The sequence below is a fragment of the Cervus elaphus genome, chromosome 19 (assembly GCF_910594005.1).
Source record: "Cervus elaphus chromosome 19, mCerEla1.1, whole genome shotgun sequence".
Lineage (NCBI taxonomy): Eukaryota > Metazoa > Chordata > Mammalia > Artiodactyla > Cervidae > Cervus > Cervus elaphus.
The window spans coordinates 90,230,097-90,256,407 of NC_057833.1; the positions used below are offsets into that span (position 1 = coordinate 90,230,097).

Consider the following 26,311-nt stretch of genomic DNA (forward strand, 5'->3'; position numbering starts at 1 on the left):
CATCAGTCACAGGGGAAATACAACTTCCTGACATCAGAAAAAAGATAGAAATTCACTCCGCAAAGCAGTTTGGGTGGTGTCTTGGTAGGAGTCACTAGAAACTGACTCAGAATTCCAGATTTCCATGTGGAGGATTGATTTATTTATTCTCAAATTTTTATTATTTATTTATAGCAATGCTGGGTCTCCGTTGCTGTGAGCAGGCTACTCTCTAGTTGTGGTGTGTGGTCTTCTCATGGTGGTTTCTCCTGTTGCAGAGTACAGGCTCCAGAGCGCACTCAGTAGCTGTGGCCCACAGGCTTATTGCTCTGAGGCATGTGGAAGCATCCTAGGGCAGGAATCGAACCCAGATCCCCTGCATTGGCAGGCGGATTCTCAATCACTGGACCACTAGGGAAGTCCCTGGAAAGCCTTTGAAAGTGTTTAACCAAAGCAGGCAAAGAGTTTAGAATTCCGTTTTGGAACAAAATCACTCCATCTGAAGTGAAAGCAGATCAGAGGGGATTCATATGGATTGTGGTTGTTTGCAATCCCGGTGAAAGATGATGGCAGCTCAACCCACGTGTCTGTGGGAGAGGGTGGAGGGGGGTGTGAGGGGTAGTCAGAGTACAGTGTTTGATCTGGAAAGAGATTCCAGAATGACCCAGCTTCAGTAATGGTTTGGATGTGAGCTAAGGGAGAGAGGGGGTCAAGGGTGATTTACTAGGTGAGGTCATGTTACAGGTACTGACTTGGCCCCAGTACAGACAAATGCCTGTCTTCATGAAGACCGGGGGAAGACACCATCAAGCCACAGGGCGGTGAGAGTACAGCGGGCAAGCTGTCCAAGTTGTGTGCTCAGGAAGGTCACCAGCCCCAGCATGGGGTCGGGAAGGGCTTCCAGGAGGAAATGACAACCAAGAGCAGACTTGCAAGGCAAACAGAAGTGAGCCAGGTGAACTGAAAGGCAACTGGGCTTAGCACAGGGCTCAGCATAGGGTGGTGGTCTGCAACGGAGAGCAGTTTGGGCCCCCAGGGCATTTTGAAAATGTCTGGAGACCTTGTTTGTCATGACGGGGGATCTGTCACTGGCTTCTAGTGGGTAGGGTCCAGGGAGGCTGTGAACATCTTACAATGCGCAGGACATCCCCCCCCCCCGCCACCCCATCCCCAAAGAGCATCCTCCATGTCCATAGTGCTTCAGTGGACAGCCCTGATCAGAGGCTTAGGGCTCAGCCACAGAACAGACTGACTCTGCAGCTGCCTCGAGTGTGGAGTCACAGGGCGTGAGGGGTGACAACAAGTGCAACTGGAAAATGGGCGTATCTCAGGCCCTAGAGGGCTGGAGGAGTTGGACAAGGCCATTCGAACCCAATACCAAGGGTACTGGGGAGCCATTGAAGGTTTCCATGCAGGGAAGTGACAAATCAGCCTTGGAAAGAATAGTCAGGAAGAGGGAGTTGAAGGTAAAGAATAGGGGAATGCAGTGTTCATAGTAGTACTATTTACAATAGCCAGGACACGGAAATACCCATCAATAGTCGGTTTAAGAAGTGATGTGTGTATACACACAGACACACACAAACACACAGACACACACACATATATGTATGTATATATACACACATACATTAGAATATTACTTCTTCATACAAAAGAATGAAATCCTGCTTATATGGGGAAAGTAAAAAATAATATGGGCTTCCCCGATATCTCAGACAGTAAAGAATCTGCCTGCAATGTGGGAGACCTGGGTTTGCTCCCTGGGTTGGGAAGCTACCCTGGAGAAGGGAATGGCAACTCACTCCAGTAGTCTTGCCTGGAGAATCCCATGGACAGAGGAGACTGGCAGGCTGCAGTTCATGGGATCACAAAGAGTGAGATACAGAGAACAAACTTGTAGTTACCAAAGAAGAGATGAAAGAGAATTTGCCAGTCTGCATGGCTTGGTGAATGGAGCACAGGTTGGGCCTGGGTCTTCCCTGGGGACCGGGCAGGCTGGCACATTGTCTGAGTTGTGGCTGGGAGGAGAAAGAAGAGCCGTGAGGTCTACAGCCTGCAGCAGGAGGGGGCTGCCTTGTGAGATGATGCAATCCAGAGAACAACCAGTTGCTGCATCTTCTAATTTAAGGTGGACACAGGTTGGAGGTTCAGAGCATCCTTTCAGATCAAATGTGGTCCACAGGATCAACGAGATGGAAGGACAGTGAGTTTGTCAATCTGGTTCTGCCATTTACTATGGCTGCTGATTATAGAAGCACAGGCTGACCCCACACCTGGGGCAACTGGCCGTGGGGACAGTGAGGACTGACAGCCAGCCAAGCCAGGCAGACTGCCTTCTAATTGGCCCAGACTTGCTACTTAGGCTGGTTTCAGCCCTGCACTTAACCCCAGGCAAGTCATGCTTCTTCTCTGAGCCTGGTTAATACTGCTCGCCTCTTAGGCTTGATGAGAAGATTAAGGCAGATAAATGCCTAGCAGAGATAAGCCACTTGGTAGGCACTCAAAAAATGATTGCTATGATTATTCTACAAGAAGCCCAGCACTGAACCCTCTGTCGTGATCCCCACTGTTGCAGTTTCTGCCTCACCGGAAAGGCACTGTAGCTGCTCCAGGGACCTTGGCTGCTGTGCTTTTTCTCTGAGGGATGTAAAGAGCCAGCAGGACCCCGAGGCTGCAGCAGGGCAGGCTGTGGGTGAGGGCACAGCTCGCCTGGAAGCTGAGCCCAGAGGGCACACACCATCATCTTGCTTCCTCACAGCCACCTGGAGCTTTGTTTGTGATTTTATTCTGAGCCTTTTAGAGGCATCATGGAAAACAGGCATCAGCCTGCCACTGGACAGATTCACAGAACGGGAACCCACCCAGGGACACACTCCAGTGGAAGAACTACTGCTGTTGATCTCTGGTGATGTATCAGGCTCATCTTTCAATCGGATGGAGTCTTAGAGGCTTCTGGGTTTTTTTGTGTAGCTGCCCTGCCTACAGGACCAGCTTTGGCTTGGTTGTGGCTAACACCTCTTGAGGGCGTGACATGTGCCAGACTTTGCAAAAGCACTCAGTGTGTCTTATGGTTTTAATCTTCATCACGATCCTATGAGATTAGAGCTGTGAAGGCTGAGTAACTGGCCTAGGGGTGACCAGCTAATAATGGGTAGAGCTGGGATGTGCACGGCAGCTGACTGACGCCAGACTGTATAGGTGCAGGATTCGTTAATGCAGAGACCCCTTTTCTGGATCCCCTCCTCCCAGGGCTGTCAGCAAGGCCGCTCTGGCGCGGCTCCCGCCCGGCCCAGGAAGTGGCTGGCAGAAGGCAGCAAGGCAGGCGGCGAGGAACAAAAGTTAGGCCGGCGGCGATCTGGAGGCTGCAGCCGGGGGCGCTGAGCACACAGGGCGGGGCCTCGGAGCAAAGTCCCCTGGGGTCCCGGGCCGCATTCCTCCGAGGTCTGCAAAGGCCACTGCTTAAAGGCGCAGAGGAGCAGCTGGGAACGAGAACAAAGCGGCCGGGCCCCCCTCGGAGGAAGGAAGGAGCGAGCCCCAGGAAACAGCTGATAGCGCTAAGCTCAGCTTGTTTTTTTTCCTCTGCTCAACAGTTCTCCTGCCACGGCAAACAAAAGATGTACATTCTGATTCCCTCTTCTGTTTGGATTGTGATGTCGAGTGGATCTGGTCTGTGATAAACTGGGGGGAAGAGGCATCCGCGGGCGTTTTCTTGCTCCTCTGGCCAGTTTGCTGGGCCATCGCGAGACGCGGAGATAGCTTCTTTGAGCGCCTTTATGTCCCGCCCGGCTCAGTAAATCCAGCCCGGCCGGGCCACACCCGGGGCCCCGCGATACACGCATTTCTTTTCCTGATGGAATTGAAGATTGCCAACTTTGCAGGTTCACTGGGAACTGGCAGTGACCTTGACCTTGAAGGACCTGCAGGTACACACGCCACGCATGCTCGGGGGACACACTTTTTTTTTATGGACGTGTAAAACTATTAAGAGAAGAACTATGCCCTCTCAGCCCCTCTGAAAGTCCACTCCCTGTTCTCATCACCGCGGCTGAGGCCACAGTTCACTCCTGCCCAGAGTCACCCTTGGACTACTCAAGTGTGCAAATTCTGCCCAGCCTGGACCCGGCCACTTAGCTCCTGGGGGCCCAGGGGTGAGAGTGACAACAGCTGCAGGATCAGGGGAAGCCAGCATCCAACAGCAAGAGCAAGGCAGGCAGGAGGTGTCCACACAGGTCCCCACCAGCTGGCTGGGCTCCTGGTCCTAGCCTGGGGTGTCCACCTTCCTCCAAGTCTGGATCCCTGCAGGTGACAGGTGGCCCTGATGGGACTAAGCAACCCACATGTGATGACAATGGCAGATGCACCTCCTGCTGCCTGCTTGCAGGTGGGTGGGGATTTGAACCTCCATCTGACTTCCCTGGTGGCTCAGTGGTAAGGAATCTCCCTGCCAATACAGGAGAAATGGGTTTAACCCCTGGGTGGAAAAGACCCCCTGAAGAAGGAAATGGCAACCCACTCCAGTATTCTTGCCTGGGAAATCCCAAGGACAGAAGAGCCTGATGGGCTACAGTCCATGGGGTCGCAAAAGAGTAGGACACAACTTAGCAACTCAGGAACAACAGCTGGCTTCCTAAATGCTATGAGGCCTGATGCTTGATATCCTGAATGCTGGGCATACTTTGTTTTGCCTGACCAGGTGTTGACAGAGTGAACCCATCCAAGGGCACTATAAAACCAAAGCAAAACAAAACAAAATGAATCAAAAAAAGAAGTTAAACTATACACAAAAACCTCCACTGAGTTCTGTTGCTGCTGACACTTGGGTGATCCCTACAGCCCTCGGAATGGCAGTTCTGGTCACACGGACTGAAAAAGATTGTTTTGCTGCCATAGAGACTGATGTGCGGGGGCCCTTTGTAACTGCAGGAGTTAAACTGAGCTGCGAGAGGTCAGCGTGGCTGGACCCTGCCCCGTGCTGTTTGGCCCGATCTCTCCTCCCACCCCGTTCTGAGGAGGCAGTTCACATGCAGAAGACAAATGGCATAAAGGGCAGGCAATTAATTTTTTCAGCTGGAGGCTGTGATGGAATTTGGGTGCTTAGACTCTGGCGTGCACTGCTAATTCCATTCTTCTCCTCTGTGAAATACCTCCACTCTGCAAGGAGGTGGTGCCCTTCAAAATTCCATCACTGATATTTTCTGCCTTTAGGGCCAAGAGGTAAATTCATTGTTGTTCAGTCACTAAGTCATGTCCGACTCTTTTTGACCCCATGGACTGCAGCACACCAGGCTTCCCTGTCCTTCACTATCTCCTGGAGTTTGCTCAAACTCATGTCCATTGAGTCAGTGATGATATTTTCTGTCTTTAGGGTCAAGAGGTAAATTTAGTGCTGAAAATTATTTGGAATGAGTCTGAAGTTATCCTGTATACTATTAATGCTTCAAAACACCAAGGGGCTATAGTGCCAGCTGGCCGATTCTTCCCTTATTTCCTGGAGAGGGAGCAACGTGGTCCCAGCATGGTTCAAGGTCTGGTTCCCGCCACCTAGCAGCCGCTGGTGTGGAACAGCCCAGCCAACCTGGAGAGCAGAGATGCAGGCAAGGAACAGAGAACTTGCTGGGAAAAGGGGAAGAGACGTAGCTTAAGCAAGAATGGACCACAATGAAGACTTAGTACTTGGCAGATGGGGAGAGGGAAGGAGGATACTCTAGAGGGAGAAAAAGAAATCCTGGAGGGAACTTGGAAGAGTAAGAAAAAGTTACCTCAGCCATTTCCACAGAGGCAATGTAATGTAGCAGTTCATAACGCAAGCCTGTGTGTAAATCTTGGATGGGTGAACTTGGGCATAATTTAACCTCTGTGGTTTAGTTTTCCAACCTGCAAAATGGGTGATAAAGTAGTCTCTATCTCATAGGGTTATCATGAAGAGTAAGTAAGAAATTCACAGAAAGCATTGAAGAAAATATTTAGCATGGAATAAACGCTCAATACCTATTTCCTATTATTATTAATATTTCTGATTTTTCTCCCAGCATGTGTCTCACAATCCTTTGTTCAGGACTGGCATATGCTCTCCACTACCCTAAAGTTTCTACCAATCAACTGGTTTATCCAGTGTCCTGATTAGTGATTTTAATCCTTCAAGTCACTTGCCTCTGAAATCTGCTCTTTGGAAGCTTGCCACACACAGAGCAAGCTCACAATAAATTCTCACAAGTAGAATTTGCCCATCAACACCATCTGAAATGCAGTAGCATGTGATTTATAGTCTTTTTTTATGCCTCTCGCACCCCAGCTCAAGAGATTGAACAGAGAGGAGCCTGACCCAGGAACTCATAGCCCAACTCAGAGCTGTAGAGGATGAAATACTACATACAGGGAGACCTTTAGCGGCTTTCCATCTCAGCACCCATAATGAGGGCAAGCAGAATGACACCTCTGTTGTGGAGTATTAGAGGATCTCCCTCTGGAGACACTGAACAGCCTAACAAAAAAGGTCTACAGGTGGGATCCCTGCTGATGTGGCTTGGCATAATCGCCCTATAGTGAAATCCATCGGTTCACAGCTTCTGTCGGCTTCTTAGTGTCACACTGTTAAGCATAAACAAAGATCGTTTGTCACTTGAAAAAAATCCTCCAAAATGAAAGACAGTGCCAAAACAAACAGAAGAAAGAAACTCGTAGCAAACAGGAACAATTCAGGGAGTAAAAAAGGACATTTTTAAAAACCTACAATTTTTATCTTTGAGATTTAAGGGAAGATATTGCATCCATGAAACAAGGACAGATGCTGTAGAACAAAGGACATTCAGAGAAGAAAAAGGACATTTGGAAATAAAATATGTGTAAATGTGTCTGCAGAACAGCATGGATAAATCTCAAAAAACATTATGTTTCAAAAAAAGAGAAGTCAAACACAAGGGAGAATCTATCTTACAATTCCATCTGTATGAAATGCAAGACTAATTGATGGTGTCAGAAATCAGGAAGTGGTTGCCTGGGAAGCAGAGAGGAGAATGAACCAGAAGGGACACAAAGGAACTTTCTAGGTGGACGGAAATGTTCTTTATCTGGTTTGGGTTCTATTTACATGGATGTAGTCAATTATCGAAATTTACTGAACCAACAGTATAAGATCCATGCACATTATTCTGTGTTAATTATGTTAATGAAAACATATTTGCAGAAATGATAAGTTCGGTAGAAGTTTCTAGATCTAGCTATCAACTTACAGGAAACACAAAGAACAGAGGGACATGTTAAGTGACATCACAGGAATGCAGTTAGCAAAGTCTGACTGTGGGAAACTCTACACTTTAACCAATTTCTTTTTCTAATAAAAACTTGCAAGGGAGGGGGTGAGGAGAGAGAAAAAATTACATTGTCACAGAGATTTAAGAGACATATAATCAATCACATTGTGTGAACCTTGTTTGAATCTAAATTTAAACAAACTATTTAGCGGACAAGTTTACTGAACAATAGGGAAAGTGTAACATGTCCAGATATTTGATAATATTCAAGAATTATTGCTATTTTTTAAGTGAGATAATGGTGTTTGTAGTACTTTGGGTTTGTTTGCTTGTTTTTTTTTTTAAAATGACCTTATCTGCTAAAGATTCATAGTGAAATACTTCAAGTAATGTCTGAGTTAGTGGAGTGGAGGGCAATGAGAGTGAGTAAGGACAAAGGAAACAAGATTGATCATGTGTTGATAATTGTTAAAGCTGGGAGTAGAGTACACTGGCTTTATTATTCTAGTGTTTTTTCTTTTGTGTGTGTTTGAAATTTCCCATTAATAAAGTACTTTTAAAAAAAAATAGAAGAGTTAGAAGGAAAACTGAGGACGTCTCCCAGATTAAAAGAAGAAGGAAATAAAAAGACAAAGAGATGGAAAATAGAAGCAAAAGATAAGAAAGACAAAGAATAAGTTCAGATTTAAAAAGAGAGAGAGCAGGAGAGAGAGAAGAAAGAAAATGAAAGGAAGAAAATGATCAAAGAAATAATTTGAGCAAACTTCCTGATACTGACAGCCATTAGTTTCTAGACTGAGAGGCCAGCCAGTAGCCAACACTCTGGATGAAAAATACCCCACGCCAAAGCCCATCATAGAGAAATTTCATGAAGCTGGTGTACTGGTTCACAAACCCCACACGCTCTCTGACAGTCTTCACTGATGCCTCCTTTTCTGTCTCCCTGGGCAGTACCTTGTTGGCACCACTTGTAGGCCAAGTTGCACCTCCACTTTTAGAACTGGATGAAACATCATACCGTGGTATGATGCGGGACCTGGTTTTCAGGGTGACTGCTAAGGGTCTGGATAACATATATGGAAATATAGACAAGCCAGCTTCAGTGTAACTTTTTCTTTCATGCTTTAACAATTCTGTTTTTTTTATATTTAGTCATGATACAATTTCAAAATACAATTAAACAGTTACATGTCAGAGAATTCAAAATAACATTTTCATATTGAAATATAGTTGAAATTTCCCCCATGGTCCAGTGGTTAAGAATCCTCCTGCCAATGCAGGGTACATGGGTTTGACCCCTGATATGGGAACTAAGATCCCACATGCCACAGAGCAGCTAAGCCCATGTGCAGAAACTACTGAGTCCCTGGGCTGCAACTAGAGTGTAGCCTCTGAGCATCACAGCTAGAGAAAGTCCACACACAGCAATGAAGACCTAGCAGAGCTTAAACTCAAATAAAATTTCTTTAAAAAATGAAATATAGTTGATGTACAACATTACGTAACTTGTAGATGTACAATATAGTGATTTTCAATTTTTAAAGGTTATACTCCATTTATGGGCTTCCCTGATGGCAGAGATGGTAAAGAATCTACCTGCAGTGAAGTAGATCACGGTTTGATCCTGGGGTCAGGAAGATCCCCTGGAGTAGGAGACAGCAACCTACTCCAGTATTCTTGCCTGGAGAATCCCATGAACAGAGGAACCTAGTGGGATACAGTCCATAGGGTTGCAAAGAGTTGGACAAGACTAAGCAACTAACACACACACATACTTCATTTATAGTTATTACAAAATATTGGCTAAAATTCCCAGTGTTGTACAATACATCCTTGTAGCTTATTTTATATTTAATAGTTTGTACCTCTTAATCTCCTATCCCTATATTGCCCCCTGCCACTGGTAACCACTTTTTTGTTCTCTATATCTGTGAGTCTGCTTTTTTGAGGTTGCTATTGTTATAGCTACTGATTTGTTGTGTTTTTTTAGATTCCAGGTATAACTTATAGCATACAGGGTAACTATTGACTAATGGCAACGGGAGATAAGAGGGAGCTGGGCAGACAGATGCCCCTCTCCTGTGGTTCCTCCTTGTGACCCTTTTGGAAGAGTCTCATGTACCCATTAAACTAGCAGCCAATGTGGTAACATCTGACATCACATTCCCCTGCCCCTCTTTCCTTTTTCCCCTGTGCATTCTGTTTTTTCTACATAGTTTTATTTATTTTTGGCTGTGCTGGCTCTTCGTTGCTGTGGGGGCTTTGCTATCGTTGTGGTGAGTGGGCTACTCTTCATTGCAGTGGTTGGGCTTCTGTTGCGGTAGCTTCTTTCATGGAGTGTGGGTTCTAGGACACAGGCTCAGTCGTTGTGGCACATGGCTTTAGTTGTTCCCTGGCATGTGGAATCTCCCCAGATCAGGGACTGAACCTGTGTTTCCTGCATTGGCAGGCAGATTCTTTACCACTGAGTCACCAGGGAAGCCCTCCCTGTACATTCTATTATGAAAACTTTCAAACATACAGAGAAGTTGAAAGAATTCACAGTGAGCACTTGTATACCCATTACCTAGATTTTACTACAGACATTTTAAACAGCTTTCAGTTCGATCCTGGCCTGGGTTCGATCTCTGGGTTGGGAAGATTCCCTGGAGAAGGAAATGGCAACCCACTCCAGTACTCTTGTCTGGAAAATTCCGTGGACTGAGGAGCCTGGTAGGCTACAGTCCATGGGGTCGCCAAGAGTCGGACACAACTGAGGGACTTCACTTTCACTTTAAACAGCTTTCAGTTCAGTTCAGTCACTCAGTGGTCTGACTCTTTGTGACCCCATGGACTGTAGCACGCCAGGCTTCCCTGTCCTTCACCAACTCCTGGAGTTTACCTAAACTCATGTCCATTGAGTTGGTGATGCCATCCAACCATCTCATCCTCTGTTGTCCCATTCTCCTCCTGCCCTCAATCTTTCCCAGCATCAGGGTCTTTTCCAATGAGTCAGTTCTTCACATCAGGTGGCCAGAGTATTGGAGTTTCAGCTTCAGCATCCGTCCTTCCAATGAATATTCAGGACTGATTTCCTTTAGGATGGACTGATTGGATCTCCTTGCAGTCCAAGGGACTCTCAAGAGTCTTCTCCAACACCACAGTTCAAGAGCATCAATTCTTCGGTGCTCAGCTTTCTTTATAAACAGCTTTACTGAGATATAATTTATTTTTTTAAATATTCATTTGGCTGCATTGGCTCTTAGTTGCAACATTCAGGATCTTCCGTTGTGGCACGTAGGCTCAGTAGTTGCGGCTCGTGGGCTTACTTGCCCTGTGACATGTGCAGTCTTAGTTCCATGACCAGGGATCAAACCCATGTCCCTGGCAGGTTCTTAACCACTGGACCACTAGGGAAGTCCTGAGATATAATTTAAATACCATAAAATTGACCCTCATAAAGTGTACAATCCAGGGGTTTCTAGTATATTCACAGATATGTGAACATTATCACAGATTTAGAATATTCTCTTCACCCCTAAAAGAAACCACCTATCAATTAACAGTCACTCTCATTCCCCTTCTCCCAACCTTGCATGCATGCTTTCCTGACCAGTTGCTCGGTCATGTCTGACTTCTTGCAACCTTATGGACTGTAGCCTGCCAGGTTCCTCTGTCCATGGGATTCTCCAGGCAAGAATACTGGAGTGGGTTGCTACGCCCTCCTTCTTCCTGACCCAGAGATCCAGTCCTCATCTCCTGTGTCTCCAGCCTTGCAGGCAGGTTCTTTGCCTGCTGAGCCACCTGGGAAACCCTCTCCCAGTCTTAAACAACCACTATTCTACTTTCTGGATCTATGGAATCACCTATTTTAGACATTGCATATCAATGGAGTCATACAGTAAGTGGTCTTTGGTGACTTGTTTCTTTCATTTAGCATAAAGTTTTTAAGGTTTATCCATGTTGTAACATTTATCCATACTTTATTCTTTTTTATGTAGTATTTCATTGTATATTATTAATATTTTATATGTGCTTTATCACCTGTCCATACATCTATCCTTCCCTCTATGGATCCGTGAATCCATCTTATATCTTTTATGTATTTCCCTTTTTTAAAGTCTTTCCACAACTCTCATTGCCTTTGCCTTGCACACTTTTCAATACAACTCATATCACATTATCACATGGCCACCCTGGGAGCAATAGAGGCTGGGAGATGGAGTACTTAGCCTTCTGGCTCTACATAGAGGGACAAAGAGAAAAGGGAGCCTGGGAATGGACTTTTGTTACCTTGGCAGACAGCGTTTCTCAATCTCATCCACATCTCCCCCTCCAGATTCCCCTCCCACCATTGCATCTCACAGATCTTATATTCTAGAAATCCGAAATTCCTTAAAGTTCCCTGGGCACCCCACATTTTTCTGGACTCCAACTCTTGCACTCATTCTTTACCCTGACAACCTTCTCTGTGTGACAGGTTCTCTTTCCTCATAATTCAACTCAGCTGTCACTCTTCAGTGAAATATCCCCAACACACAAACACACACACACACCCTCTGGCCTCCCTTTGTTTGTTTTCCACTCCCGTTTTGGCATTTACTCTCTTTTATTGAATTAACCTTTTGATCTGTCTCCACCAACCTGTAAATCCTCAAAGGCAGGGGCCAGGCCTTGTATATCTTGGTATCCCTAGAAATCACTGCAGGGTTGGCTCCACAAATATTTGTTGGATATTGAATGGAAAACGTCTGGTTACCATTGTTACTATTGTTTACCTACCAAACATGTTTTAGGGCATGCAAGAAAGGAGACTTGGGAGTAAATACCTGGTTTGATACAAAGATGAGTAAGACTGTATCCTGGGCCTCAGAGGACCTCCAGCACCCTTTTGTTCTGGGCAGATGTAACACTAGACAAGATGCCAGGACAACAGATGTAAACTGGGACTATCCCAGGCAAACCGGAACATAAGGTCACCCAAATTACATGTCCACTTCTATGACAACAGCGGTGTCATGCTGACTCATGACCAGCCTGTCAGACCAGTCACTTTCAGAATTTTCTTGCATGGGCCAATTACTTCTAATTAGTGCTTGGGTTATTTGTGTTTTTCATTGTTATTATCCATGTAAAAAAAAATCACCCATGAAATTTAATATTCCTAAGGTAGTACATACATCATGCATATAGAAGAAACATACACTTGGGCTTACCTGGTGGCCCAGTGGTTAAGAATCCGCCTTGCAAAAAAAAAAAAAAAAGAATCAGCCTTGCAGTGCAGGATACATGGGTTAGATACCTGGTCCGGGAAGATCCCACATGCCACGGAGCACCTAAGCCTGTGTGCCACAATGAGTGAGCCCACAGCCCCATGAGCTCCTCACACCATGGAGCTCACATTGACTGCATGTGTGTGTGTGTGTGTGTGTGTGTGTGTGTATATACTTACGCAACCAGACAGAAAAAAAAGTCACCCAATGAACAACAAAAACGTTTTTCAACTTTTTCTGATGTACTGAATTCACATTTACAAACAGTATGCAAAACCCATTGCATATATACACTTCTTGGTATTAACATGTGACTCTGGTCTGTTGTCTTTATTGAAAGGCATCGGGTGTTTCCAGCCTGTGGCATAATGGCGCTATGAGCATCTTTATGTAGATTTCTTTCCCTTTCTTCTGAGTCAATTGTTTGAGCTACTTGCTCCAAGTGACCTGGTTCCGGAACAAGAACGGTAGATAAATCTCATTTTCCTATTGCTCTGTGTCTAACCGCTCTCCTGAAAATCTGAGTCAAATCTCAGGGCACATCTGTTTCTCACAGCTCTGTCAATAATTGATGTTTTCATGTTTTCTGTATTAATAGGTGCTTATTGTCATTTAGGATGTTGTTTGCATTTTTAAGTGCTGCAAAGGTTATACATTATACTTTAATCAAAAGCAGCTTAGGTTTTTGTGAAAACACATTCTAATGTAAATATATACATTATAATTACAAGATATGTTGCAGGTATTCATTAAGTACTTGTTGAATGAATGAATGAAATTATGCTCAGTTACAAAGAGACAGATGCTGTGTGATTCCACTTATATGAGGTACCTAGAATGGTCAAATTCATAGAGACAGAAAGTAGAATGGCAGCTGCCAGGGCTTGGGGTGTGGGGACAATGGGGAGTTGTTTAATGGGTACAGAGTTTCAGCTTTTAAAGATGAAAAGAGTTTAGGAGATTCATTGCACAATGTGAATGTACTTACTGGTTGAACTGAACATTTAAAATGGTAAGATGGTAAATTGTGTGTTATGTGTAATATATGTGTGTGTGCGCGTGTGTATGTATGCCTTTGTGTGGGCTCAGCTGCTCAGAAATGTCCAACTCTTTGCAATCCCATAGACTGTAGCCTGCCAGGCTCCTCTGTCCATGGGATTTCTGAGACAAAAATACTGGGATGGGTTGCCTTTTCCCTCTCCAGGCGATTTTTCTGACCCAGGGATCAAACCTGCATCTCTTGCATTGACAGGCAGATTTTTTTTAACCACTGAGTCACCTGAGAAGCCTGTAAAAAAAAAAAATATATATATATATATACACATATATATATATAAACCCAATGATAATTTGATATATATTGTCAGTAGCAGTGTGCCTATAATATATAGTCATTCATGTTAAATGAAGTTTCATGTGTGAAATTTTCTGGGTTAAAATATTTGTATTAATTTTTCAGTGCAGAGACAAACAGGTGAAGATGGCTGATAATAATATCATCACATGCCAAATAGACTAAAAAACTCATAGACTAGATACCATTATGTGAGCATACAATATTATCACTAAAGAGCTCTACATTTTAAAAGGTCATGCATCTAATTTTCTATTATCTTTGAATGAAAAGCAGAAGCAGAATTTAGGGGCTCTTAGCAACAGCCATGTGAATTTTTCACCTTAAGGATGAAGTGAGGAGACTAAAAGAGTCTAGGTTTGATTTTGATCTCTTAATTTTCCCACTTCAAGAGTCACCATATCTCTCTCCTTAATAATGCACTGCAGCCAAGTCCTCTTCATGTCTCATTGGCTAAAATGCATTGCGTGGCTTGCCCAGAGGCTATTGGGAAAGTAGGGGAATAGAACAGGTTAGACACATGGCCACTCCAAGTAAATTAGGGTGCCCTCAATAAGGAAAGAGAAGGAGAATGGGCATTGGGAAGGCATCAGCCGTGTCTGTTACACTCACATTAGTGTTTTTGTTTTGTTTTTTGCTTGGGGCGTTACAGGCTGGAACCAACGGTTATATGGCTCCTGAAATCCTAATGGAAAAAGCAAGTTATTCCTATCCTGTGGATTGGTTTGCAATGGGATGCAGTATTTATGAAATGGTTGCTGGACGAACACCATTCAGAGATTACAAGGAAAAAGTCAGTAAAGAGGATTTAAAGCAAAGGACACTGAAAGAGGAAGTCAGATTCCAACACAGTAACTTCACAGAGGAAGCAAAAGATATTTGCAGACTCTTCTTGGCTAAGACACCAGAGCAACGCTTAGGAAGCAGGTAACTATCATATAAAGACATGATTAATGATGTCAGCTTTGCCACAGGGATTTGGAGAATACTTTGGATTGATGATAAGGCCTTGGTATTACATAATAGTAGTATTTTCTTCTTATTATTTGCATATTGTGTGGTTAAGTATTTTCAACACTTTCAAATACTATGAACACTTGATGTCCAACAGTCTCCAAAATACATTTTAAAGTGAAAAGGTGAAGTGCAAAGCAGCATAAATTAAAAAGAAGAAAAAGAATACATAATTCAAATAGTTGCATAGAATATTTCAAGCAGAGTATACAAGGAATATATAGGATTGATTGAATTTATTTTTATCTTTTGGCCGCACTGTGTGTCATCAGTTCAGTTCAGTCACTCAGTCCTGTCTGACTCTTTGTGACCCCGCGGACTACAGCACACCAGGCTTCCCTGTCATCACCAACTCCCGGAGCTTGCTCAAACTCATGTCCATTGAGTTGGTGATGCCATCCAACCATCTCCTCTGTCGTCCCCCTCTCCTTCTGCCTTCAATCTTTCCCAGCATCAGGGTCTTTCCCAATGAGTCAGTTCTTTGCATCAGGTGGCCAAAGTATTGGAGTTTCAGATTCATCATCAGTCCTTCCAATGAATATTTATGACTGATTTCTTTTAGGATGGACTGGTTGGAACTCCTTGCAGTCCAAGGGACTCTCAAGAGTCTTCTCCAACACCACAATTCAAAAGCATCAGTTCTTCGGCACTCAGTTTTCTTTATGGTCTAACTCTCACATCCATACATGACTACTGGAAAAACCATGGCTTGGACCTTTGTCAGCAAAGGAATGTCTCTGCTTTTTAATATGCTGTCTAGGTTGGTCATTGCTTTTCTTCCAAGGAATAAGCGTCTTTGAATTTCATGGCTGCAGTCACAATCTGCAGTGATTTTGGAGTCCAAGAAAATAAAGTCTTTCACTGTTTCCATTATTTCCCCATCTATTTGCCGTGAAGTGATGGACCGGATGCCATTATCTTCCTTTTTTGAACACTGAGTTTTAAGCTAGCTTTTTCACTCTCCTCTTTCACTTTCATTAAGAGGCTGTTTAGTTCCTCTTCACTTTCTGCCATAAGGGTGGTGTCATCTGTGTATCTGAAGTTATTGATATTTCTCCCTGCAATCTTGATTTCAGCTTGTCCAGGATTTCTCATGATGCACTCTGCATATAAGCTAAATAAGCAGGGTGACAATATACAGCCTTGATGTACTCCTTTCCCAATTTGGAACCAGTCTCTTGTTCCACGTCCGGTACTAATTGTTGCTTCTTGACCTGCATACAGATTTCTCAGGAGGCAAGTAAGGTGGTCTGGTATTCCCATCTCTTTCAGAATTTTCCACAGTTTTCTGTGACCCACACAGTCAAAGGCTTTGGTGCAATCAATAAAGCAGAAGTAGATGTTTTTCTGGAATTCTCTTGCTTTTTCTATGATCCAACAGATGTTGGCAATTTGATCTCTGGTTCCTCTGCCTTGTCTAAATCCAGCTTGAACATCTGGAAGTTCATGGTTCACGTACTCTTGAAGACTGGCTTGGAGAATTTTGAGCATTACTTTGCTAGTGTGTGAGATGAGTGCAATTGTGCGGTAGTTTGAGCATTCTTTGGCATTGCTCTTTGGGATTGAAATGAAAACTGACCTTTTCCAGTCCTATGGCTGCTGCTGAGTTTTCCAAATTTGCTGGCATATTGAGTGCAGCGCTTTCACAGCATCATATTTTAGGATTTGAAACAGCTCAACTGGAATTCCATCACCTCCACTAGCTTTGTTTGTAGTGATGCTTCCTAAGGCCCACTTGACTTCACATTCCAGGATATCTGACTCTAGGTGAGTGATCACATCACCATGGTTATCTGGGTGATGAAGATCTTTTTTGTATAGTTCTTCTGTGTATTCTTGCCAACTCTTCTTAATATCTTCTGCTTCTGTTAGGTCCATACCATTTCTGTCCTTTATTGTGCCCATCTTTTGCATGAAATGTTCCCTTGGTATCTCTGATTTTCTTAAAGAGATCTCTAGTCTTTACCATTCTATTGTTTTCCTCTATTTCTTAGCATTGGTCACTGAGGAAGACTTTCTTATCTCTCCTTGCTATTTTTTGGAACTCTGTATTCAACTGGATGTATCTTTCCTTTTCTCCTTTGCCTTTAGCTTCTCTTCTTTTCTCAGATATTTATAAAGCCTCCTCAGACAACCATTTTGCCTTTTTGAATTTCTTTTTCTTGGGGATGGTCTTGATCACTGCCTCCTGTATAATGTCATGAACCTTCATCCATAGTTCTTCAGGCACTCTATCAGATCTAATCCTTTGAATCTATTTGTCACTTCCACTGTATAATCGTTAGGGATTTGATTTAGGTCATACCTGAATGGTCTAGTGGTTTTCCCTACTTCCTTCAATTTAAGTCTGAATTTGGCAATAAATAGTTCATAATCTGTGCCACTGTCAGCTCCCAGTCTTGTTTTTGCTGACTGTATAGAGCTTCTCCATCTTTGGCTGCAAAGAATATAATCAATCTGATTTCAGTATTGACCATCTGGTGATGTCCATGTGTAGTGTTTTCTCTTATGTTGTTGGAAGAGGGTGCTTGCTATGACTAGTGAGTTCTCTTGGCAAAACTCCGTTAGCCTTTGCCCTGCTTCATTTCGTATTCCAAGGCCAAACTTGCCTGTTACTCCAGGTATCTCTTGACTTCCTACTTTTGACTTCCAGTCCCCTATGATGAAAATGATATATTTTTTGGGTGTTAGTTCTAGAAGATCTTGTAGGTCTTCACAGAACCGTTCAACTTCAGCTTCTTCAGCATTACTGGTCGGGGCATAGACTTGGATTACTGTGATACTGAATGGTTTGCCTTGGAAACAGACAGAGATCATTCTGTCATTTTTGAGACTGCACACAAGTACTGCATTTTGGGCTCTTTTGTTGACTATAAGGGCTACTCCATTTCTTCTAAGGGCTTCTTGCCCACAGTAGGTCATCTGAATTAAATTCACCTATCCTGGTCCATTTTAGTTCACTGATTCCTAAAATGTTGATGTTCACTCTTGCCATCTCCTGTGTGACCACTTCTAATTTACCCTGATTCATGGAACTAACATTCCAGGTTCCTATGCAATATTGCTCTTTGCAGCATTGAACTTTACTTCTATCACCTGTCACATCCACAACTGAGTGTTGTTTTCACTTTGGCTCCATCTCTTCCTTCTTTCTGGAGTTATTTCTCCATTCTTCTTCAGTAGCATATTGGGCACCCATCGACCTGGGGAGTTCATCTTTCAGTGTCCTATCTTTTTGCCTTTTCATACTGTTCCTGCGATTCTCAAGGCAAGCATACTGAAGTGGTTTGCCATTGCCTTCTCCATGTGTCATATGGGATCTTAGTTCCTCAGCCAGGGCTCAAACCCATGCCCTCTGCAATGGAGGCACGGAGTCTTAACCACTGGATAGCCAGGGAAGTCCCAGGATTGATTGACTTTAAAAAGAGAGAAATTGAGAGAGCTGGTGACTGGGATACAAAATAACAATTTTCATTAGGTAAACTTATTAATTCTTGAATTTTAAGCTATGTGAACAAATTATCTACTCAAAAATGAGTAAAAGTAAAACTTAAAAGCCATCAGTACAGATAGCCGTAGTTCTGGGAAATTCTGCCCCTTTTAAACATCTCTGTAAAATATCATCAATCAGTCAATAGACATTTAATAAGTACATATGATGTTTCCAGGTATGTTAAGTACAGTTGAAATTAATTTCGAGAAAAGTCAAGTTTTATTGCTTACAATGGAATAATAAGATCAAGATATTTTAGAAGAAAAAAATTAGAAAAGCTTACCTATGATAGCACCCTCGGCAGCAAGTAATTGTGTTATGTAGGGGGAAAACCAAGATTTTTCAAGTCACAGAGATAGACTTACATCCCAGCTCTGCTACATACTGGTCATTTTACCCCCAGCAATTGAATCATTTTCTCTGAGTCTCAATATCCTAACATATAAAATGAGATTTTTGCGGGTATGATGGTTAATTTTATGTCTCAACTTGACTAGGCCACAGTCCTCGGATATTTGATCAAACATTATTCTAGATGTTTCTGTACAGGTATTTTTAGGCGAGATTAACATATATACACATGAGTAAAGCAGGTTATTCTTCATTATGTGAATGGGCCTCTTGGTAGCTGTTTGAAGGCCTTAATAGAAAAGAACTGGTTTCCCTGGGAGAAGAGGGAATTTGCCAGCAAACCATCTTTGAACTTGAACTGCACCTCTTCCCTGGGTCTCCAGCCACACAGCCTACCTTGCAGAATGCGAACTTGCCAAACCTCCACAGTCACCGGAGCCAGTTTTTTAAAATAACACCCCCTCCTCTTTATAATATACATATTGCTAGGAGAGAAAAGAACTTTTCTTCTACCCTCCTTAGGTTTAGGAATGGAGGCCTGAAAATTAAAATGCCAAAAGATGATTAACAAGAGAAAAGACAGGTTTTTATTTACATTCATACACAGAGTTCACAGAAAATTGTGGCTAGGAAGCAGTTAGAATTTCAGGCTTACACACCATCCTAATAGGGAAGGTGGATGGGGAGAAGGTCACTTCCCAGAAAACAATTGACTTCTTTGAAATGGTGGGGGAAGGGCACTTATGGGAGAGCAGTTGACTTTTAGGAAAGATAAATGGCCCTTAGGAGACTAGATGGGAGATATGATATCTTTGTGACAATGTCTATTTAGGTGTGGTGCTGACTTCTCTCAGTGGTGATAAGAGTCAATCTTTCCTGATTTCAAAACTCTGAAACTCTTGGGAAGAGGATTTATGAGTTAGGTATTTTTCCAAGGCTCTGCTTATTTTAAAGGCAGACAAGGGGACTTCAAAACCTGCATCTGCTGACTCTCAAATACCTGCAGTGCAGCTCAGTTGTGTCCAGTGCTTTTGACCCCGTGGTCTATACAGTCCATGGAATTCTCCAGGCCAGAATACTGAAGTGGGAACCTGGGTTGGGTAGCCTTCCCAATCCCAGGGATCGAACTCAGGTCTCCCGCATTGCAGGCAGATTCTTTACCAACTGAGTTATCAGGGAAGCCCAGTTTTTATGTCACTGATGTACATTCCAGACCCCTTCAACATCCTTTTGGTTCTGTTTTTCTAAAGAATGCTAACTCACTCAGTGGGATATTTTGAGGCTTAGATATAATGTATACAAGGTTAGATTCTTTACCATCTGAGCCAACAGGGAGGTTAGATATAATGTATGTTAGGAATTATTCAATAAGTGATAGCAATTATTAAGTAGTCCTAAGAGTGATATCAGATAATGTTTTAACTCACCTATGAGCTTATGTGTCTTAAATTACTTAGACTGAATTTTCAAAATCTAAAAACATATAACAAATAGAAAGTTACAGCCATAAAGTAATATGACTGATTTTTAACATTACCAAAACTTGGGGGGCGAAATTAAAATCCTCTGAGTAGTTGTCATGGAGGCTCTGGAACAAGGCTGCCTTAGCTCACAATGCTTTTGTATGGAGGCAGGCTTTTGATTTTTGACCTGATTTTTTAAAATAGTGAAACAAAATGTATTTATAATGACTTTCAAAACATTTCAAAGATAACCAAACTAACAAAGGAGTATTTTGAAATGAGATTAAACCCTACATTGATGTGAACTAAAATGTGGAAGTGATTTTCTTTTTTTTTTTTTTTTTTTTTTGTGGAAGTGATTTTCTTGTGTAGATTTCAACATGGTTGTATTAATGTGGTCAGAACAGGCCATGTTGTGATAACAGGCAAATCCCAAAGTCTCAACAGCTTTAAAGTATTATTTCTCATTCCCACGAAGTCCTTTATATGTCCAGTGGTTCTCCAGCTTATTTCCTTCCAGAGCAGTGACTCAAAGCTCCAGGCTACTTCCAACTTTCAGCCCCATTGGAACTTGTGGTTTTCGGTTGCTATGGCAACACGAGTGCATGTAGAAAACCTGGGAGCTTTGTCCTGCCTCAGACCCACCTCACAAGTCAGTTCAGACACACTTCTGTTAGCCAGAAAGAATCCTTGGGCCCTAAGAGCCAGGAGGCTGTCTCACACATTGCCTTCTATCTGCCCAGGCAGGAGGAGAGGAGAACTGAATATGGTGACCACTGATCATCTCTACCATTCTGGATCTCATGAGGCGGGTGGGGAGGTGGGGTGGAGAGAGGATGTGTCAACAGTGGCCAAGGCAGTGGAAGAAGTGAACAGTCTCTTTAGATCACTTCCCTGAAGGGAACACAACCCACTTGTGTTTGAATAAAAATCTATCTCAATACTTTATAAGCACACTTTGAGTCTATAAAATGAAACATTGACCAACCTTACAACACCATATCATGGCCTGAAGCTGCTCTGTCAAGCAAAATCTTTTTAAAAAGCAGTTGTGACTGTTTTGAATAAAAACTGTTTACAACATCAGAGAGAAGGCATATAAAAACCAGCTGTTCAGTGAAAGAGAAAACCTTCCAACATTTTCGTTTCAACTCTTTGTATTTTTTAAACATTCATTCAGACTAAATAACATTTGATTAATGTCGTGGGCATCCTCCAAAGGCAGCAAATGCCTAGACAGAGTATTACACAGTGGAGAGGGCAAGTGCCCCCCTCCCTGTTGCATTCACGAGCATTTGAAAGAAATTAAAAACCCTGCTCTTTTAGACATCACTCAAGGGATTCTCCTCTTTTGCCTTTATGTGGGGTCTGTGAGTTAACTTTGCAGAGAGGCCAAAAACTTTTTTGATCATCTCACAGGGACGCCGGGTAGGGTCAACTATGGTGTTTTCCAATAAAATAAAAAGTGAAGACTTAAGTACTTTGCGGGATTTATTCTGATCAGATAGTGCAGACAAGGACAAATAACCATGTTACGTCTCTGACTTAAGCGCTTCTCCAAGACACAGTTTCGGGCCAATTCAGGTTCTTGGCAGACCAGACCGCACAGTGCAGTCCTTGTGTATGGGCAGCTGGTATCTTTTGTTCATTGACTGTTACCAAAAAATCCATTGTAATCTGTGTGGGGTTTGGTAACACAAGAGCCCCTGTCAGTGCTCTGAAGTGTATTTAATAAGCGGGAGAAGTCTCCCTGGAGCTGCTGTTCTGGCTATTAGAAAAGGTGTTGCTTTCTTCAATAGCCTCTTCTATTGGTCCAAGGGCACAGCATGATGATGCGTCAAAAGAACCCTGAACAGGGACTTCCCTAGTGGCCCAGGGGTTAAGATTCCCACTCCCACTGCAGAGGGCCTGGGTTCAATCCCTGGTCAGGGAGCCTGGAGCTCCCATGAGACAACTAAAGATCCCATGTGCTGCAACTAAGACCCGGCATAACCAAATAAATAAAACTTAAAAAATAAAATAAATTTTATAAAAGAGACCTAAAGAAAGCTGCCAGGGAAATGTTTAAGAGTCAACTGACCTTCACACTATTTCTAATTATACAACTGAGGCTAAACATCACTCGTGTCAAAGAATCAAGTGATCAGCCCCATGGTGGCCTTGATACAGAGGGAAAGGAGCGGAAGTTGGAGCGCCTAGTCTTGTGTTGTTAGCATCAACAACCAGAGGCATTTATTGGAAAGGGGCAAAAGGCATGGGCCCTGCACTCTAGGGGCATCTGGTGGGAGATGTTGAGGAACATGAGGAAAACCTCAATGTGGCCCATCATTTCCTTGTCTATCTGTGACTAGTTGCAAAAAAGGCAGCAGTTGGCCATTCTTAATGGACAAGCCAAGGCCATCTGGGCCTAGTTGAGATGTTAGTTGAGAACTGTGCATTTTGGGGGACTTCCCTGGTGGCTCAGTGGCTAAGAATTTGCCTTCCAATGCAGGGAACACAGGTTTGATCCCTGGTCAGGGAATTAAGATCTCACAACCAAGCCAGAGCACTCTAGAGCCTGTGCACTGCAACAAAGATTGCCTGTGCCACAAGCAACTAAGAACCAATACAACAAAAGTAACTAACTAAATAAATATTTTTTTTAAAAAAGAGACAATCATGCATTTTTAAAAGTTCACTCTATTGATATATAGTTGATTTACAGCATGTTGTTAATTTCTGCTATATAGCAAAGTGATTCAGTTACACATATATAAATATATTCCTTTTCATATTCTTTCCCATGACGGTTTATTACAGGGTACTGAATATCGTTCCCTATGTTATCCAATAGGACCATGTTGTTTATCCATTCTATATATAACAGCTTGCATCTGCTAATCCCAAACTCCCCATCCACCCCCCACCCCTTGCAACCACAGGTCTGTTGTCTAGATTTGTGAGTTTCTTTCTGTTTCCTGCATAAGAAAACTGTACATCTTGATGTGAAGACTGGCTCGGCAAGTTCCCCGTGGTTACTGAGCCCCTGGGCGCTCTCTTTTATCCAAGTTAAATCTGCTCAGAGTGACTTTAAAGGTGTCCTCTTGACCTCTGGTACAGTGCGTTCATACCTGCCAGCAGCCATCAAGGTGATACAAGCTGCTTTCTCATGGCACCTGGTCCCATCCTAACTCCTCTGTTGTCTTCAAGACATACAGACCTGAGGTTCATTTCTGATATACTTGAATAGAATTTTAGCTCTAGTCTTGTTCTGACACATTTAAAATCTATCCGATACCAACCCCCATTCCTTGAATATACTTCGATAAAACTGACTGAACAACAACAAAAGAAAGAGAAAAAAATCGTTTGAACCTGATACCGCAAAACAGCTCCCCGCCTTTTTTAAACATGTCTTGAAAACTTGGACTTAAAGAGAATCAAGAGGGCACTTCCCTGATGGTCCCTTCTCACTCACAATGCATAGGGCCCAGGTTCAATCCCTGGTTGCGGAACTAGATCTTACATACCACGACTAAAAAAATATGTCCCATATGCCGCAAATAAATACCTTTCTTTAAAAAGAAAAAAAAAAGAACCAAGAGAAGTGTATGGTAGACCACCCTTGACATAGTCCCCCAAAATCTCCACCTCTTGCCGTCCACACCCTTGAGTAACCCCTTCCCTTAAGGATGGGCTGAGCTGACTGACTTGCTTCTAACATACAGAAGAGGGTAGAAGTAATGAGATGTCATTTCCAAGATTAGGTAACAAAAAGAAGAGGCTCACATGGTGAGGCGGGTACTTTCCAGTAACCATGTCAGTGAGCTTGGAAGCAGATTACCCCTATCACCGACCCACTAGTCCAACCTTCAGATGAGAGCGCAGCCCTGACCAATAGCTTTACTGTGATGTCACTGGAGACCTTGAGCCAGAAGTGCCCAGTTTATCCAAGCCTAGATACCTGCCCCACAGAAACTGTGAGATAATAGCAAACGTTTGTTGTTTTAAGTCACTGAATGTTGGGGCTATCTGTTACACAGCAAAAGATAAATAATAGAAAAAGTTACACAACTAGAAACACACTTTTCCCCCTTATTCTAAGGCAAATACCAGAATAATTTCTAGCACTGGGAAGAAGGGCTTGAAAACAAATAATGATAGTCTTGAGTACCAAATGTATGCTCATTTATGCTACTAAAAATTGCTGATGGGTTAAGTCTTTAAAGATTATTGTGGCAGTTGGGGGAGGTAGGTGGGGTTCTTTGAAATTGTGTCATATCAACAGTAAGGAGATATGACTGCCATCTTTTAAAATGTAAGTGGTGATCAGGTGAGGAAAGACATGCTTAACTTCTCTGTGACCCTGAAGAACAAAGCAAGAGGATGTGACTGGAGGTCGCAGGCAAGCAGGTTCTGGCCCCACTGAATTTTGCTGGTGTTTCCGTGAAACACCATGAACAAAAGCCATGCCAACTGCTTGACTCTAAAAATTCCATCTAAAGTGAAAGTGGTCTACAAACAATGAAAATGCTACTGTATGCATATGGTAGAATTGTGGGGTGATTTTTAAAGATGTTATTTTTCTAAATTATTCTTTTTATATCATCTTTGCAATGAGAATGAAATGCAATTCTAGGAAAAGAATAACCACATGCTTTGTGTTGCTAGAAGAGCTCCTCTTTGGGTTTGTTACTATGTCTCAAGCTGACCATCTCCTTTCTTCACAGAGAAAAGTCTGATGATCCCAGGAAACACCATTTCTTCAAAACCATCAATTTTCCTCGCCTGGAAGCTGGCCTAGTTGAACCTCCATTTGTGCCAGACCCATCAGTGGTTTATGCCAAAGACATCAATGAAATTGATGATTTCTCTGAGGTTCGAGGAGTTGAATTTGACGATAAAGATAAGCAGTTCTTTCAAAGATTTGCAACAGGTGCTGTCCCCATAGCTTGGCAGGAAGAGATTATAGAAACAGGACTGTTTGCAGAACTGAATGACCCCAACAGGCCCGCAGGTTGTGGGGAGGGTTCATCCAGGTCTGGTGTATGTTTGTTATTATAAGTTGTTCTCTCTACCAGACCAGCAGCAGGAGTCTCAGCTGACAGAATCCTCGCATGTTCCTAATACATGAAAATCTGTTGTGGAGGACTGATCAATCAGGAGGGGCACCTCAACTACAAAACAGTTCAAAAAACAAACGAACTCACCACTAGGACATATTTTCTCTCCTTCCTTCCCTCCTTTCCTCCCTTCTTCTTTTCCTGCCTACCTTACTTCTTTATTCTTGCTTTCTTCCTTCACAAAGTACTGTCTCAGTTTTCACTGAGTGCTGGGAAAAGGAGCCCTCAGATTTGTTCTGATAAAGTAAAAGCCTGAGCCTTCGCCATCATGCCCTTGAAAATGACGTCAAGTCCTAGGAGCAGAGGATGGAGCTTTGGGGTATGCTCAGAAAAATAAGCGTTTGCAATTCTTAGTAAATAATCATTTTAGTTTTTCTTTGCTTATATCTTTTCTCCCTTTCATCTTTCAGCACTTCCTCTGCTTCTGTACTTATGACAAGGATTTTAAACCTGAAAATAAATATTTCTGATTTCCTTCTCCCCTGTTTAAAAAAAAATAAAAGGAGTGTATTGTAATATTTTGGAACTATTTCAGATCACAAAATAATTTTTAATTTACAGAATGTCTCTTTTTCATATTTTTGAAATATTCTACCATTATAATGTTGAAGCATGTTAAGTATAGATACACATGATGTCTGTGGATTAACGTATTCTGTAAATTGAGTTCTTTCAGTAGTATTCTACAAATTGCTTACTTGTATACTTCCATATGCCATTGCTTCCCAAATTTTGCTGAACTTTGGAATCACCCAGAAGTCTTTTAAAATACTAACGTGTAACTCCCACTGCCAGATTTTAATCGATCTGGGGTACAACCTGGGCATCTAGATTTTCATAAGCTCTCCGGGTAATACCAGTGTGCAACAAAGTTTGGGATCTACGGCCATGTAGATTTAAATGTTATTATATATGGATCCTTGTTTGGGTCACTCAAAACCCCAATCTGACATTTTGATAGCAAGCTTCCAAATACTAAAAAAAAAATGCCTAACTTTGGCAATTGCACTTAAATGAAGTGAATATAATCTATATTCATCTTGTAGATTT

General features: G+C 42.8%; 1 protein-coding gene across 1 annotated transcript in view; it reads left to right on the forward strand.

Annotated features, from left to right (window-relative positions):
* Window positions 1-25,758, forward strand: part of GRK7 (G protein-coupled receptor kinase 7) — a 36,283-nt gene extending 10,525 nt beyond the window's left edge. Inside the window, exons 3-4 of the mRNA XM_043875469.1 lie at window positions 14,491-14,765; window positions 24,869-25,758. Coding sequence (XP_043731404.1) covers window positions 14,491-14,765; window positions 24,869-25,202 — 609 coding nt within the window. The 3' untranslated portion in view covers window positions 25,203-25,758. The remainder of the gene's footprint in view (window positions 1-14,490; window positions 14,766-24,868) is intronic.
* The last annotated feature ends 553 nt before the right edge of the window (window positions 25,759-26,311 follow it).